At 35.8% G+C, this 16041-nt stretch overlaps 1 protein-coding gene across 5 annotated transcripts in view; it reads left to right on the forward strand.

Moving 5' to 3' along the window:
• Window positions 1-15804, forward strand: part of KDM6A (lysine (K)-specific demethylase 6A) — a 51720-nt gene extending 35916 nt beyond the window's left edge. For all 5 annotated transcript variants that reach the window (XM_009574908.1, XM_009574912.1, XM_009574911.1 and 2 more), the window contains 7 exons: window positions 1-78; window positions 1094-1208; window positions 3307-3494; window positions 4759-4900; window positions 10328-10454; window positions 11399-11569; window positions 13862-15804. The exon at window positions 1-78 is cut by the window's left edge and continues 95 nt beyond it. In XM_009574908.1, coding sequence (XP_009573203.1) covers window positions 1-78; window positions 1094-1208; window positions 3307-3494; window positions 4759-4900; window positions 10328-10454; window positions 11399-11569; window positions 13862-13891 — 851 coding nt within the window. In that variant the 3' untranslated portion in view covers window positions 13892-15804. The remainder of the gene's footprint in view (window positions 79-1093; window positions 1209-3306; window positions 3495-4758; window positions 4901-10327; window positions 10455-11398; window positions 11570-13861) is intronic.
• The last annotated feature ends 237 nt before the right edge of the window (window positions 15805-16041 follow it).

Below are 16041 nucleotides of genomic sequence, written 5' to 3' on the forward strand. Positions count from 1 at the left end.
TAAGCCATGTTGGTCATACAATCCTGGGCATGAACACAGTGCAGTTGTACATGAAGGTTCCAGGGAGCAGAACACCAGGTGAGTATAACCTCTTTGCATGAAAAAAATCGTGTTCTATTGCTGTGGTATTGATTTAACTGCACTGCAAATTTTCCATATCTTACAGCATGCCTAAACATGATAAAATTGTACCTATTCAGTATTTTTTTAATTTCTTGTTTAACTGAACTCTGCGTGTATGAAGTACTAAATTACCTTCTAGTGGAAATTTCTGGATTTCTTCAGTGCTAGGTAATTACCATACTAATCTCTTGCATGCAGTACTGGATTCTTTAAGGGGAAAAAGAGGATGGGTTTATATACTTGGACGGTATTTGTATTTTACATGCCTTGAAGATTTTTATAGGCTTCCAAAGTAGGTCTTATGCAATCATAGAAATCGGTATACTTTTACTTTCTAGATTCTTTATTGTCTGAGGGTAGGACTCAACCCTCCATAATGAATAGTGCTGTGTTAGAGCACTGGACTGAGACTTGAGGGATCTGGACTAAATTTCAGGGTCTGTTTTTTCTGAAGTACAACTTCAGATAATTCCATTAGGGATTATGGCTCAGTTTTCCAGCTGTCAAAAGAAGATAAAATAGTGGCATTTCTGCATTGATTTTGAAAGCTCTTTGGGACAGATTTTCTTACTACTTGTCTATTCAGTGCCTGAAGTCATGAAGTTTTGCTCCTGACTGGGACTGTCAAGAGCTATCATAAAACACAAAATCTAAGCTTTAGCTTCTTGAAGTATTTATTTCTACAAAAAGGGAGCTGCTGAAGTATTGGTCAGATTCACAAGATTGGTAGCTCCAGCTTTCCATTTTCCACAGACTAACAAAAGCAGAATTCTCTTGTCACTGGTAGCTTAATTGCATTTCTTAACACTGTAAAGCACCTAAATAGTGTATGTAAGTGTCATATAAAAATAAGTACAAATACTTAAAAGATGATATAGGTTTTTTTAGTAATTGTAACTTTGCATTTTCATAGCATGATTTTGATAGATCAGCCTTACATAAAGTGTGTTTATGTTTCTCTAAATTTCAGGTCATCAAGAAAATAACAACTTTTGTTCAGTAAATATAAATATTGGTCCAGGTGACTGTGAATGGTTTGTTGTCCCTGAAAGCTATTGGGGTGTCATGAATGACTTCTGTGAAAAGTAAGCTGGGCGTGCTGTTTTCCTCTATTTTTATCAAGTTCTCTGTGCCTTTCTCAGACCTAAGGGGGGAAATCACTGAGGGTGTTGTAAGAGGACATTATTTTACGGGTTTTCCATGTAGTCAAAAGTCTTTTAACATAAGTCAAAATGTAAGATCTAGAATTTATGCAAAATATGACATTTGCACAATGTACAGAAACTTAGATTGCCTGTGATAGCTTCGCTCTCAAAAATTAACATTAGATCCATTATTTGGTTTTTTTGAACACAGGAATGAAGAAAATGCAAGAAGTGAGAGATTGGTAGTAGCAAATGCTCATCTAGGTTCAAGATTCAAATTTATACTACATTAAGGGGGATCAGATTAAGGGGGATTAGTATAAGCATAGGCTGTCTGCTACCGATGTGTATTATGTGGCATCAATCCAGTTTTCGTAGTAGTAACATTTCTACATCAGAAAATCCATCGTAGTCCTTGCTGTTTAGGCAGTCTATCATGCATATTAAAGCTGACCTCTACTATTACCAAATGGTGATGCTTTTGTAATGGCTTCTAGGGCTATTGCAGTGGAGTGATGGAACAAAGTTGGGGGTGAAGGAGGTGGGATTTCGTTTTGGTTTTTTAGAATTGATGGAGTAAAGTATTTTCCTGGTGATGTATGCTGTTAATCGTTATTATGATTAATATACATGTTGTACACAAGCACGTACAGAGACATTGGTATTTTGGCATGGTTTCTTGCTGCATCTAGAGGGAGAGCTTAGTTTACTCAGACTCCAGGAGGTGTCATGGCATGCTTTGCATACACTTACATGTTTGTAGCTTGCTGGAAAAGTTGAGGTGCACTGACCATTGGGGAAATACTCAGCCAGATCTAAGATTGGGGGTTCTATGTTATGCCTTGTGTTGAGTGGATGCTTTAAAAACAAAACACACACACGCACACGCATGGACCCCACCCCTGCCCCCCAAGGAAAATTAAAAAAAAAAAGAGGAGGAGCAATTGTCCCCCCTAATCATGCTGGTATTCAAGCGGTAGCCTCTGAAGCTGATCCTACGGGAGAATTTTTTTTTTTATCTTGCCCGGTTAAAACTGGACTAAGCTCTTGACTTTTCTTCAGAACTTTTCCAGAGCTCTGCAAATTCATCTCAGTGTCTCTGTACTCTGTATTTTCTGCCTATCTACTGACAACTGTTCTTATTTCATCCACCTTTACAAAGATAAGCCATCTCAAAACTGTAATTGCGCTGATGCAATTGCAGTGTCTCTGATGACGACATGCCTTTTACCCCCATGACGCTGTCCTCCTGAGGGTGAGAGAGAAACTAAGATCTTGGTAACTGCATAAAACGTCTAGAGTGCCTGATAGAGGCACTGAATTGTCTTTGAAAACTGTGAATTGCAAATGATCTCTCATGGTGCAGTATAAAAACAGTATAAAATTAGGATAAGGATGGGAGAGAAGTTATCTATTTTGCATAACCATAGTGGAAGAGTTCGTGCTTAGGAAATCCATATGGAGGTGCTTTTTCATGCTTCTCAGGAGGGTCGACATCTTTTGGCTCAGTATAGCATAGACCTGTGGATCACAGTTGAGATGGTGCCAACAGGTTGCTTGTTGTGTGGACAAGCTTCACATGCATACACTGACAGTATGAGTACATGATTGGCATTGTTCAAAACAGAAAGCATTCTTAGGAGCTGGTACGGAATGTATATAAAATCAGTCACTGGTTAAAAAAGCAGCATTTGGCACCAGTGTCACACTAGATCTGACCAAGGATTCTCTGCCTCAGCATTAATAAAATACTGGGAAACTTAAAGGAAAATAGAACATAACTGGAAGCCATAAACTGACTTCACATGGGCAGCCAGATGGTTAAGTGTTTTCGTGTATTGTAAGATTTGAAATGTGGAATTAGGATCAGGAATTTTATAGATAAAACTTTCCTTTTGATTAGTCCTCCTGGGTCACTGATTAGATGCAGGAAGCATTTATCGTGGTGATCAGTTTTTACAGGTAATTTCATTGAAGTATCAATCACTAATATGTCTGCTGATAAACGCTGAAGACTTTATTTTTCCTATTGTTTCAGGAATAATATGAATTTCCTAATGGGATCTTGGTGGCCAAACTTGGAAGATTTGTATGAAGCCAATGTCCCAGTTTATAGGTTTATTCAAAGACCAGGGGATTTGGTGTGGATAAATGCTGGCACAGTTCATTGGGTTCAGGCTATTGGTTGGTGCAACAACATTGCGTGGAATGTTGGCCCTCTTACAGGTATGATTGAATAGTGCCTGTGCTAAACTACATAATTAGGTAATATTACACTACGTATGCCACAGAAACTGCCATTTCTTACTAATTTACCATGCTTTACCAGATTAAAAAAATGAACGTACTGTATTTTAAAACATGATGTGTTGAAGCTTTAAATAATTCCGTTGGTAAGAGGAAGTGAAAGCAGCAAGAACGCAGTCTTTGCACTCGTCCATTTAATGGACTTGTAAAAATCACAATTGTGTAGCAAACACTAGCAGAACAAAATGTTTAGATGAATTCATACACTCTGTCTTGTAGGCCATTTCTTAACTTTTTCTCCCAATGTTTTTTCTACCCAGCAGACTGCTGTGCTGTAGCTTGCATATAAGTTGAGGACTTGTCCAATCTAACTTTTTCAGGACCACTGATACTTAATTGTTCTTCCGTGAAAGCATCAGGAAATCCGAACAGTTGTAAAATTTTGTTCATAAAGGAATATTAGGTTTTTCAGACCTACTATTCTGGGAGCTTTCAGTTTTGAACCATGGTCTTGGAAGGTTTTTAGAAGTGAGAAGGGAAGGAAATTTCACAGCTAAAATGAGATTCTGTCAAGTGTTTGAACAGAAAGTACTTCCAAAAAACTCCCGTTTTCTTAAATAGTTTAAGGTGTGTCTTTATTTCATTATGATGCAATAAATAGTATATCTCCAGGATTGTATGATTGACTGATACAGAGCTCACATGTTCAGTCACAGTAGATTTTGTAAAACATTTTTAAGAAAAGGGCTGGGTGAGTAGGCTGCTTGATGAAAAAGTCTGACTCATTGCAACGAATGTCTCAAGGTGCAGTCTTCCTTTTCAAGACAAATTATATACCACAGCATTGTAAAATTATGGTAAAGAGTGAATAGAGTGAGATGCAGACATTTCAAATTTAGATTTTTTTTTTTTTTTTTAAATCTGAAATACTTGAAAATTTGTTAAGGAACCCTTTTTGAAATATTGCTCTCTCTTCACCATAGAAATCGAACACTTGTCATAACTTCTTTTCACAGATAGTTGTTGCTGCTGTGGTATTGTGCATTCTTTTAGCATCATAAATGCACTTTTTAAAAGAAATTTTATAGAGATCAAGTGTAGTTGGAATGAATGGGTCATTGAGAATGAAGTTTAATCTAGCTCTAAAAGGTATAAATTTTGATTATAATCAAATTATTTTGGCTCCAGTTGATAGTTATTTCTTAACTTGACTAATTGCTTCTGTAATTTTGTTTTTGTATAGCCTGTCAATATAAATTGGCAGTGGAACGGTACGAGTGGAATAAACTGCAGAGTGTAAAGTCCATAGTACCCATGGTTCATCTTTCATGGAATATGGCTCGAAATATCAAGGTCTCAGATCCAAAGCTTTTTGAAATGATAAAGTAAGTTTTACTTATTTGAACATTTACTGTACCCATTTCCTCTTCAAGCATAAAACAATAGTTGATTTGTAAGTAATCCTTTGTAAGGCTTTTCCATTCCTGAGAAGCCAAAATTGTTTTATATTCTGTTTTACAAAGAATCCATTTATAGATACAATTAATTTTATTACGTTGTATTTGATGTTATTGTGGCATAGCTTTAGAATGATACAATTAACTTTTTTGTTAAATATGCCATAGACTTAATACAGCAGTTTACAGAAACAGTTGACTGAGATGACAAAAGCTGTTCAGCTGTACGTACCATAAGAAATAACAAAATTAGGTCATCAACCCAAATATTAGAATGTTTAGTCATTTTTACAGCAAAGTTAAACTTAATTTTACATTTCTAGAACTTGTGGTTAGTGCTCACACACTGTCATTTGGAGATCCAGTATAAATGTTTTAAATAAAGGCAAGTAGGAATTTGAAAGCCTCCTTCCCTTTGCTCTTCCTTCTGAACGATGAAGTAACTGATGTGTAAAATGATAATTGAGTTTAGTGACGTTTCTTACACGCATATTCTAAAATGCAGGAATATTCCAGGCTTGGAGCATCTTTAGTAATTTTCTTTAAAGAGTTCATCTTAAAGAAAATATAAATCATATTGCAGCACCATTATATCTAGGTTGAGGAACAAATGGACATTTCAGCATATGTCATATGCTGATATACATACGTCCTAAAGAAAGTGGGGGAATGAATTCCAAAGCAAATGACTCATCATGAGAATACTCTGATAGCAGAACTCTCTGTTTTCCTTAAGCCTAGCAAAGGAGCTTCTAGCTTGAGTATTTCTTAGTCTTTTCAAGACACTGGATCCACAAGCATTGAATCCTTTTATAATTTGCCTTGAAATGGGCCTTTAAAAAATGGGTAGGTTAACTTGCAAAAAAAGGGCAAATCTCCCTAGTAGGATTTATTGATGACATCTGAGTGGGACACCTTTTTACAGTAGGAGTTTAATTTAGGCTTGAACGTCTGTTTCATAATGGTGGAATTGGTAACTTTGTAAGGGCCAAGAATTTTGGAAGTTGAAGACACAGATGGAAGCTTGTAGTCACTGTAAAGCTAGATTTTGGAATAGCATTTATGTGTGAATACTTTCTTAAAATCTGGTAACTAATATCTAGGGTAGATAAAATCTTTGCTGAAGGCTTGACAGTCCTGCCCCTTCGATTAAGCTATTAGTGCTCGTAGCCAGGATGCCAGTGTCATAAAAGGGAGAGGAGGAACTGAATAGTTAGAAATGAGAAACGGGGGAAAGAAGCAAGCTGTGGGAGGGAGGAAGCCAAAAAGTCCATTTAAAAAAAAAAAAAAAAAAAAAAAAAAAAGTTGAGCTGTATTTATTTAAAAGAAAAAAACCCACAAACTTACTTCACAATTATCTTTATCTATCTTTCCAAGCCCAGCAGGCATCTATTGTAAAGCTTGAAACAGTTCTGGAATGTTTTTGGCAGAATATGTTTTTGATATTTTGGCACTTGTATGTTGCATTTGCACAAGTTTGGGTTTTTTTGCCATGGTTTAGGCTTAAAAGGAGAAAAACATTACTGAGCAGATAGCATCCTTCTCCAAGAGAATCTCTGAAAATGTTGTGAAGAAACACAGAGAACAAAATGGTTGTTTCCTGTTGTCTTGCTGGCTGACAGCAGCTGAGCTTTTTCTAGTGAGAGACCTAAATTTTAGGTGTACATTACAAATAAACAAACACGCTGAGGAGCAGATACAAACTTTGATCTTGCATGCGTTTGCTTTTTCCAGTCTACTGAAACCACTTCCAGTTTACTTGGATTAAGCCCTTCATCCAAGTTAGTTGTCAGCCAAATCCCAAGTTCCATGCTATTTGTGCAGAGGGGAAGAAGATCCAATGATGAGCTCTGGTTTGTAACATCTCGTAGCAGTAACCTGAGATAACTCTTCATTGTGGTCACTTCTATAGTTACAGTATAGCTGTTACTAGAAATGGGTGTCACCAGAATAAACAGTCTAGTATCTGACCTTGGCTTTGTAAGGTTAGAAAATGCAGAAACATTCATGAATCTCCTTAAGATAGGAAAGCAGTTGCATAATTTTCCTATGGACTGGTTGTCTGCAGGAAAATAGCACCAGCTGGCAAGTAGCTATTGTCCACTGCTCCTAGATTTTATTATGTACAAAATATAGACATCTGTGTGTTTAAATATGTGTGTGTGTGTATGTATGTGTATAAAAACACTTGAGAACTAGTGATTTCTGATACAACTGGTTGAATTTCATCGTGAATAGCTGACTTTTCATTTGTCATCAGGAAAAAAAAATGTATCACTGATGTAGCTGTCATCTTTTTGCCAAAACTCAGGTCTGTATCTAAAATTGCACGTCGAAGATACCTGAAGTGTTTAGGTAGTTTAACTTCTGTCTCTGGGGCTTCTTAGGTATCAGAATAATAAAAAAGAATAGCTCTTGGAAAACAATAAGAAGTAGTTTGTAATTCCAGTTTGAAAGATAAATTCAAATATGTCTTACTGGGTTATGTGAGAGTAACCCCTACATAAGCAATACACTAAAATTTAAGCATACATACAAATATCGGGAACCAGATTAATGATGAAAAGAAATAGGATAACAGTAGGGGAATACTACATTATATTTTTAGTTAACGTGCAACTTGGTGCTGTCTTGCTAGATAAAAGACAAAGCAAAAACTGAAACTTTCCCATGAAATGTTTTTTAGATATTTGATATTAACAGTAGAATCATGAGCAGGAACACAGGCAGACAGAATGATTTAAAACTTGACTGAGGGAGCACAACCTTCAAGAAAAGATAAATTAACCACAAACCTCTTAGATGGAAGCTAGAAGGACTTTTACAAATGCATCTGAGGAAGAGAATAATTTTAGAGGTAGTGAGAATATAGTAATAAAGGCTTTAAAAATTAATTCCAAAGTAACTGAAATACTAAGTTCTTCTACAAAAATAGTTTTAGAAACATAAAAGAACATGACATGGGAGAAATGATTTTGCACAAAATCATGAAGCCAGATAAAATACATTTTGGTATCAGTAGGGTAGATATATTACTGAAAGATGCAGAGAGGTCAGTTTTGCATTGCGATTAAGATGGTCTCCACACTTCGAAAAGTTTTACTGGATATCTAAATATTCAAACAGGTTTCTCACTGCCCTTACAGAATAAATCAGGATTATGTCCATTTTAAAATCATCTTCTCTTAAATATTTGAATTTGACTAGACATGATTTACTCATACTCTTTATGCCATACCTGTAAAGAATTTGAGAGAGAGATATGGTCCAGATTTTCTTTTAACTGAATTCTTACTGTACAAGAATAAAAGCAGGCCTACAATACTAAAAGCTGACGCCGTTTAACTTACACATTGTGACTCTGCTAGACACCTTTTTGGCTTTCTTTAGGCTTCCCATGCTTCAGGAAATTGTGGTGCATTTTAAAAGTGATAGTTTGTATACTTTCTCCCATTCTTTGACGGCATGAAATAGTTAACGTTTACATTTTCAAGTGCCATAACTAGGATCTGAATCTTATCCAAGGAGGGGAATTCACCTTCTAGCTATTGTTTTCAGCTTTGGTTACAAATTTGGCAAACATTTTAGCGGCATTATATGTCGGTTACATTTTGGGCCATTCTTTCTTCACAACTGCAACACTAGAAAACTCTTTGGAATTCAAGAGTTGAGAACAAGTGTGCAAGATGTGCAGATGTGCAATCTGTGCAAGTGTGCAGATGCGCTTCCAGTTGCTCTTTGGCATACCCGAAGATTTTTCCAGTTAATAGCAGAAGAGAAGAGAATGATAGCTTTTAAGTTTTATTTGAAATCAGGCTGTATTGCATAGTACAATGGTATACCAAAGTTACTGAACTTGTCAGAAGCACGTCTGTGTTAGCCTGACACTCAAGTGAATTAATACATGATCTATCGCATGTGTTTAGTCTTAGCATCATAAGTCCCATTAACATCAAACTTCGAAAGTGTTGAAGGAGTTACAGCTAAATGAGCTGTTTAATTTTCTTGAAATTCAGTGTATGAAAATACGTTGTTTAACATAGAAACACATTTTCAGTTTTGCACTGTTCGTACAATGAGGGTATTAATGAAGCCATAGACTTGTTTTTAGTGAAGATGAACAGTCTAAGTGTAAAACATCAAGAGAAGAGTATCTCAAAGTAAGCCTAAGATTCTATTAACTACTTGGAAACACATGAAAGAAACTTTTTTTTTTAAAACAGAATGTATATATTACATGTTTAAGGCTTTAAAATGGGAGAAGGACCAAATTGAAAACATTTTGATAGAACTCTTGAGCACTTTGTTTTCTGTCCAATGTTTATTCTTCCCCTTACATTTTTTCAATCTTCCTTCTGCATCTAATGAGCATGTAACGTAACCACCCTGTGGAGGAGAAAATTAAAGGCTGCAAAGGCTGCAGCTCAAATAAATAGGATAGCTGAGAGCTAAAAATTATTGTAAATAACATTGTAATTTAGAAATCTGGCAACCTATTTTGCCAACTTTTTTTTAGAGAACATATGTAGCTCATACAATGCTAGAAAACAAGTTAGATTTTCTAGTACAGAAGAGAACTGTATAAAGTTGTGAAGATATATCTTTTCTTTTTATCCTTTACAGAAGTATGGCAGGGAATTGTTGATTTTAATTTGACATTTGACCAGTTCTTTCCTTCATTCATAAAATAAGTTTAATATTTTTTTTTTCCCAATGTTAATTTTTTTTCTTATGAAGGGACTTCCTTTTCTAATACCAACCTGTCTATATTCTTTTTCCTTTTACACGGAAGAAGATACTTGTTGATAGATTTTATTTCCACTCTGTGCAGAGTGATTCCTGTCAGAATTTGGGTTTCCAGACTTTGGATAACTGAAAGTTTAGCGGTGTTGAGGAAGTAACAGGGGTTTTAGGATGTTAGTTAAAACAGTTCTTTGGATAGGCTATAGTCATTTACACAAAATGTAAAGAGTTATTTTGAACTTGGTAGTTGAAACTAACATTTTGCTGATAAATTCATAGTTCAAAACAAAATACATGGATTGCTTCTGAAAACGCATTGTTTTGTTGTGCTTAAAAGAGCATTCGTGCGTTCCAGTCAAAAGTGAAAGATACAGCCTGTTTGCAGGGCAAGGGGCAGTACAGAAATGGAACAAATCTACACAGAGGTCCATAAGCACATGGTCTAACTTCTGCGTAAGTCATGGGTCCAGTGATTCTTATTAGCCAGCTGTTTCTGAAATCCCAGAGGAAGAGGAAACTCCAGGTACAGGGTCTTGGAAGAAATTTAAGCCTACTTGAATCTTGCTATAAAGTTGAATATTGAACTGAATATACACCTGATTTTGGTTGCAGGTACTGCCTGTTAAGAACTCTCAAACAGTGTCAGACACTGAGGGAAGCTCTGATTGCTGCAGGAAAAGAGATTGTCTGGCATGGGCGAGCAAAGGACGAGCCAGCTCATTACTGTAGCATTTGTGAGGTCAGTAAAAATATGTGTTGGGCTTGTGTACTACTATAATATTTATTTAAATTTTGTCCCATCTTTTGTTGTTTTTGCTATTTTAATTTTGCTTTTAAGTTGCAGCATCTACTGTATGCTATAAGCACATATATGTGATGTAGTACTGTCTTCAAAGAGCTTATTAACAGGCTGTTTTTCTAGACCCAGGCTGTATTTTGCTGCAGTCTGTTCCCAGTACTTCCACAGCATTGTTATTTACTAGGTCAATTTTCAATTCTCAGTTATTATAAAAAGTTGTTATCGCTTCCTGCATATAATTTGATCTGCTGAGCTTCATTTTAAAGGTGTATCTGTCTTGATTTCAGAAGTCAACAACAACCCCAAAAGAGAGAGAATTTAAGTACATTTTTTTCACAGGACATACCTTTTTGCTGAAATTTTTTTATTCTACTTTGTGTTAATAGTTCCTTTGAAGTATTGGATAACAGTTTTCATGAAGCTTAAAAGAAAATAAAATTTTCATACCCCCTAAAAATCAGTTTCTAGTTATCTTCTGACTGAGCCTCTTGGGCAGGATGAGCATGTGACTGAGAAGTAAGGAAATAAATCACAAACTTCTTTTGCAGGCAAATTTGAAGAAGGGAAAATTAGGTATAATTGTTATAAATCCCCACCTTACTGAATAACCCCTATTCAGACTATGAATCCTGATTTGTCAATATGGACCAAAAGCTTTCCCATAGCGCTGTTCATTCAGACATCCTAAGTGTAATATTAGTGGTTTTACAATATTTCACTTCTCTGCCTGAGCCTTAGGAGGATAGATTTTCCCTGAACAAATCTAACTTTTCTCTTTGCTTGCACAGGGTAAGGGTGTAAATCTTAAAGAAAATACAGTTTTTGTGGTTTAACTTTTAAAAAATGAAATTGTAACAGTTGACTTTCTGTTTCCTATCTAATAGGTGGAAGTCTTTGATCTGCTTTTTGTCACTAGTGAGAGCAATTCCCGAAAGACCTATGTTGTACATTGCCAAGACTGTGCACGAAAGATAAGCACGAACCTGGAAAATTTTGTGGTGCTAGAACAGTACAAAATGGAGGACTTGATGCAAGTCTATGATCAATTTACATTAGTAAGTCAAATTAATAAATGGGTGCATAAATACATTATTTGTAAAGCAGTTGTAGACTGTCTTGGTGCTCCATTGTATGAGTACCGTGGACTTTCTGATTCAAATGGAGGTATGGGTTGTGTGTGATATTTACAGAACAAAATGCTGAAGAGTCAGAATTATGTGAAATAGTACAGTAACTGCAGAACATAACCGCTGAGTTTTCAGGAAAAGTATGATGTTACAATTCATAAAGTTGTGGCTTTAAAAATCCAATAGAGATCACCTGAAGACCATAACTGGATCAGATGGAGATGGGAAGAATCAGGACAGTGAAGCTTGGAGAAACTAGCACCAGGTTCAAGAGCATCTCTAATACATTGGTTGTGGTATGAAGTCAGTATAGCAGCAGAGCATCCTATGCACTCAGACCCCTTCCTTCCCCTTCCCCACCCATCCCCTCCCAAATCAGCACTGTCCTTCTGCTTAGCAAGTGGATGCTCTCAAACAGTTCTGTCTTTTGGCTTGGGGCCTCCTTTGCATTTCAATTTAAAGCAAAAAAGCCTCTTTGCCATTATAGCTTTGTGCTATATATGGCAGCCTCCTGCTTTGAACTGTGTCAGCACAACTGTCCTAACATTTCACCCAGGTTTCATTGTTTCAGGCAAAGATGGCTTGTTTGTAATCAGAATGAAAGTGATGCTGGATTTATTTATGAGCCTTGCCTTTCTGTCAAAGGAGACAAACATTGGACAAAGCGTTACGAGAATTTCATGTTGAATTAAATACAACAGCCCAGAAACAGCTGTGGCTTTTGATTCATTTCCAGGTGCTGCAGAAAATGTATGTTTAGACAATTATTTCATGTAATGCTAGCATGATAAGTTGTGACCTTTTGAGCTAAGGCCTCAAGGTTCAACCACATCCTCTGAATTTAATTCTCTTCATTGGTCCTACAGAGCCTGAGGTGGTTGAACTTCAGTTCATACTTCCAGGAGCCCATTGTCATTATAGTTTGTGAAATACTGCAATTTCAAAGTGATGATCTGTTATAGGAAAGCATATAAATAAATACCTGTTCTCAGATACGTCATCCAGTTGAGTGGAAATGGGCAAGAACGTTTCTGTATGGAAAAGAGGGGGGAGGAAGAGGTATTTTGTTGTCTGTGTTTATGACATTATATAGGTAACAGGGATGATATTGTCCCTAGAACAAGGCTTCTCAACCTGTGAGTAGTTCCCTCCCCCACGAAAGCCTGAACCTGCAGCCCTGAAGGATGTTAATAGTTGTTCTCTTGTGAAATTGGTGTGCACATTTACTTCTTTTAAAGGGGATACAATCTCGATTGAGAAGAGTCATAGCCTAAAAGTGACATCTCTCAGATCTAGAAGAGTTGAGGTTTGTTGCAAGTCACAGGATGAAGATAATCTCAGATGGCAAAGGTGCAATAGGCCTAGCAGAGAGGCTCTGTGTGTGGAGTAAAGTATTGGGAGCAAACATGAGGATCAGCTAGTGTTAGGGTTTCATAGGTGGTACTATGGTATGATTTAAAGTGTCTTTAAAAGACTGTGAGCTGCTTTTTGAAAGGATTCCACATCATGACAGGAGTGATGAGAAGGAAATGCCATCAAAGATTCAGTATTTTGATGGTAATGCACAAAGTGCAATATTGGGGAATAGTTAGGTATCTTCTAGACCTTGTCTCCTGAAAGCAGGCAGGAACAAGACACCTAGCTTACTTCACTCTTGAGGCACTCTGGTGGCGTCTTCCAGGATTTAAAAAAAAAAAAAAAAACCCACAACCTTATCCCAATGTCAGAGAATCTGAGACCCTTTCCACAGATACCCTAACTTCAGGGTTATATGTTACTGTTTAGGTAGAGGGAAAAAAAATGAAGCCCGCAAGGCATTTGGAGAGCCACAAATGGACAATTCCCCCCTGTTGGTAAACAGGTTGAGAATCCCTGTTTTAGAATATATAAAGATATATTTATACTGAGCCCACATGGAGCTCTTTGCTGCCACAATGGGACTTGTTTTGGCAGCTCACATCGTATTAACACAGACATCCCCACAGCATACTCCAGTCTGCAGTATAGGCAAAATCCTAATGCAGAGTAGTCGTAAAATAGGAGTTGTTTTTGAGTAAGTTGGAAAAAAAATGCCAGTGTCCACTTGAAAGAGTCCTGAAGTGTAAAAATAGTTGTGCGTGTGACTTTAAACTCTCATGGTTACAATTTGTGCAGGTTCTTGGTTAAGCAACTGAGTTTTACACCCTTGTAGAAAAGGTAATTCAATGTTTTCTTTTTCAGGCTCCTCCATTGCCATCCTCCTCATCTTGACATTTTTTCATGGACATTAAATGAAAACTTTTCTGATATTCAGGAAGTGACCCAGTTCTGCACCACTGATTTTTGTAGCTATCCCGTAAGGCTGCTGGCTGAAAGCTGTGTCTATGCAACCTTCCAAGTGCGGAGTGTCAACCAACTGGACAGGAGAGAGCACTGCCTCCTACTCCAGAACTCAAAACAAATAAAGCTCATCCAGCTGTACTTCAAAAAAATAATTCCATGTTTTGTATATATCTGACAAAACTGGCAACATTATACAGACTACTGACTTGAAGACCACCTCTTTTGTATTTCTCTGTTTCTGGGCTGATGAGTTGGTTTCATCCATTTTTTCCCCTTCAGAATTTCCCTTGGAAAAAGTACTAGCTTAGCTGGTCATTTCTTTGTAAGGTAGTTAGAAATTTTAAGTCTTTCTTTGGGCAACTTTTTTTTTTTTTTTTTTTTTTTTTAATGTGAAGAGTTAGGTGATATAAATTTTTTTACTGCTTTTATGTTTTTCTGTCTTGTTTTGAAACCATGACGGTTACACTTTTGGTTCCTAAATAAAATTTAAAACAATTAACAGCCAAGTCACAAAGATAAATGGGTTGCACATAGACTAAGGAATAAACTTCAGATTTGTGATTTTTGTTTCTAATCTTGATGTAAATTTACACTATTTATAAATACATATTTATTGCTTGAAAATATTTGTGAATGGAATGCTGTTATTTTTTCCAGATTACCTGCCATTGAAATTTTAAGGAGTTCTGTAATTTCAAACACTACTCCTATTACATTTTCTATATGTAAATAAAACTGCTTAGCATTGTACAGAAACTTTTATTAAAATTGTTTAATGTTTAAAGTTTTTCTATTGTTTGAGTTTTAAAAAGATTTTATGTACAGTGCCCAGTTTTTGTTCTTTTTTGAATCTGATTATATATATTTTATATATACTCTTGTGCTTGTGTATATATATAATATATATAGAAACTCAAATATAAATATGTGTATAAAGATTTAGAGACTAAATTTTTCTCGTTTTAAGTTTTACATCTATGGTAGATTTGAGGTGTCTACTGTAAAGTATTGCTTACAAAAGTATGATTATTTTTAAAGAAATATATGGTATGTATCCTCAAGACATAAAATGACCTTCAGACTGGTTTATTGTTAAATTGCACTTTTTGCAATAACAGACCAATAAATAGTTGCTGCCAAAATGTAGTAGTAGAAAATAAGTAACAGCTAAACTTTAAAGCTCTTCAAGAAAATACCAGCTTTGACAGGAAGTTTGGCACTAGTTTTAGAGGAGGAATGAAAAAGGTGAATTTGAGTTTGGGTGGGGATATTCTCTAGAATTCAACCAAATTGCAACTTATATATTACAATATGTTCTATTAACAACTTTAAAAGTTAAGACTGAATCATCTTGGCGTCATTGTTGACCCCAAAAAAGGACGTTGTTTTGTGGTATTCTATTGTATTTTCACATATTTTGTAATACGAATTCACTGGTAAATTTTTGAAGCACTAGGTTTATTTAGGACAAGTTTATAATACATCATTGTAACAGTTTGCAGTTTTAATGATGGTATTTATTTTAAGTTGCTCCTTTCTCATTAGCTTCTCGAAAATGCATTAAATCTAAATTTCAAACTTGATAGCTTTCTTATCGATCAGAGTTGACTGATGCAGAAGGTTCTGCCTCGAACAATTTCTCATAATTTCTCATTAGTGGGGTATGTTAGTGATTGCATTGTTAAATTTTTTGTAATCAGTGTGAAGTGTTAAAGGCACAGAGCATGCTAATAGTTTCTTCTGAACAAAAAGAATCGCCTCTTATATTTGTAGCTTCAAACGAAGGGTGTTTTAATGAAGAATCAGTACAGCTTGTCTAATGCTGTTACAACAGTCTAACCGTAGTTATAAATTACTTTCTTGCTAGTTCTTACAACAGTTGGACAAAAGGGTATCGAGATTAAAGAAAAGTATAACAAATGCTCTTGCCAGCAAAATTATCAACTAGCAGTTAGGAAGCCAGTATTTGCAGTTCTGTAAAGATGTAAGTTTCAGCTCTTGATAACAAACTCTACAAATCATAATTTTTTTACTTATGTATTTTATGCAGTCATAAATATTGTAATCTTGACAAACCA

This window comes from Fulmarus glacialis, unplaced genomic scaffold (assembly GCF_000690835.1).
Source record: "Fulmarus glacialis isolate BGI_N327 unplaced genomic scaffold, ASM69083v1 scaffold23883, whole genome shotgun sequence".
Lineage (NCBI taxonomy): Eukaryota > Metazoa > Chordata > Aves > Procellariiformes > Procellariidae > Fulmarus > Fulmarus glacialis.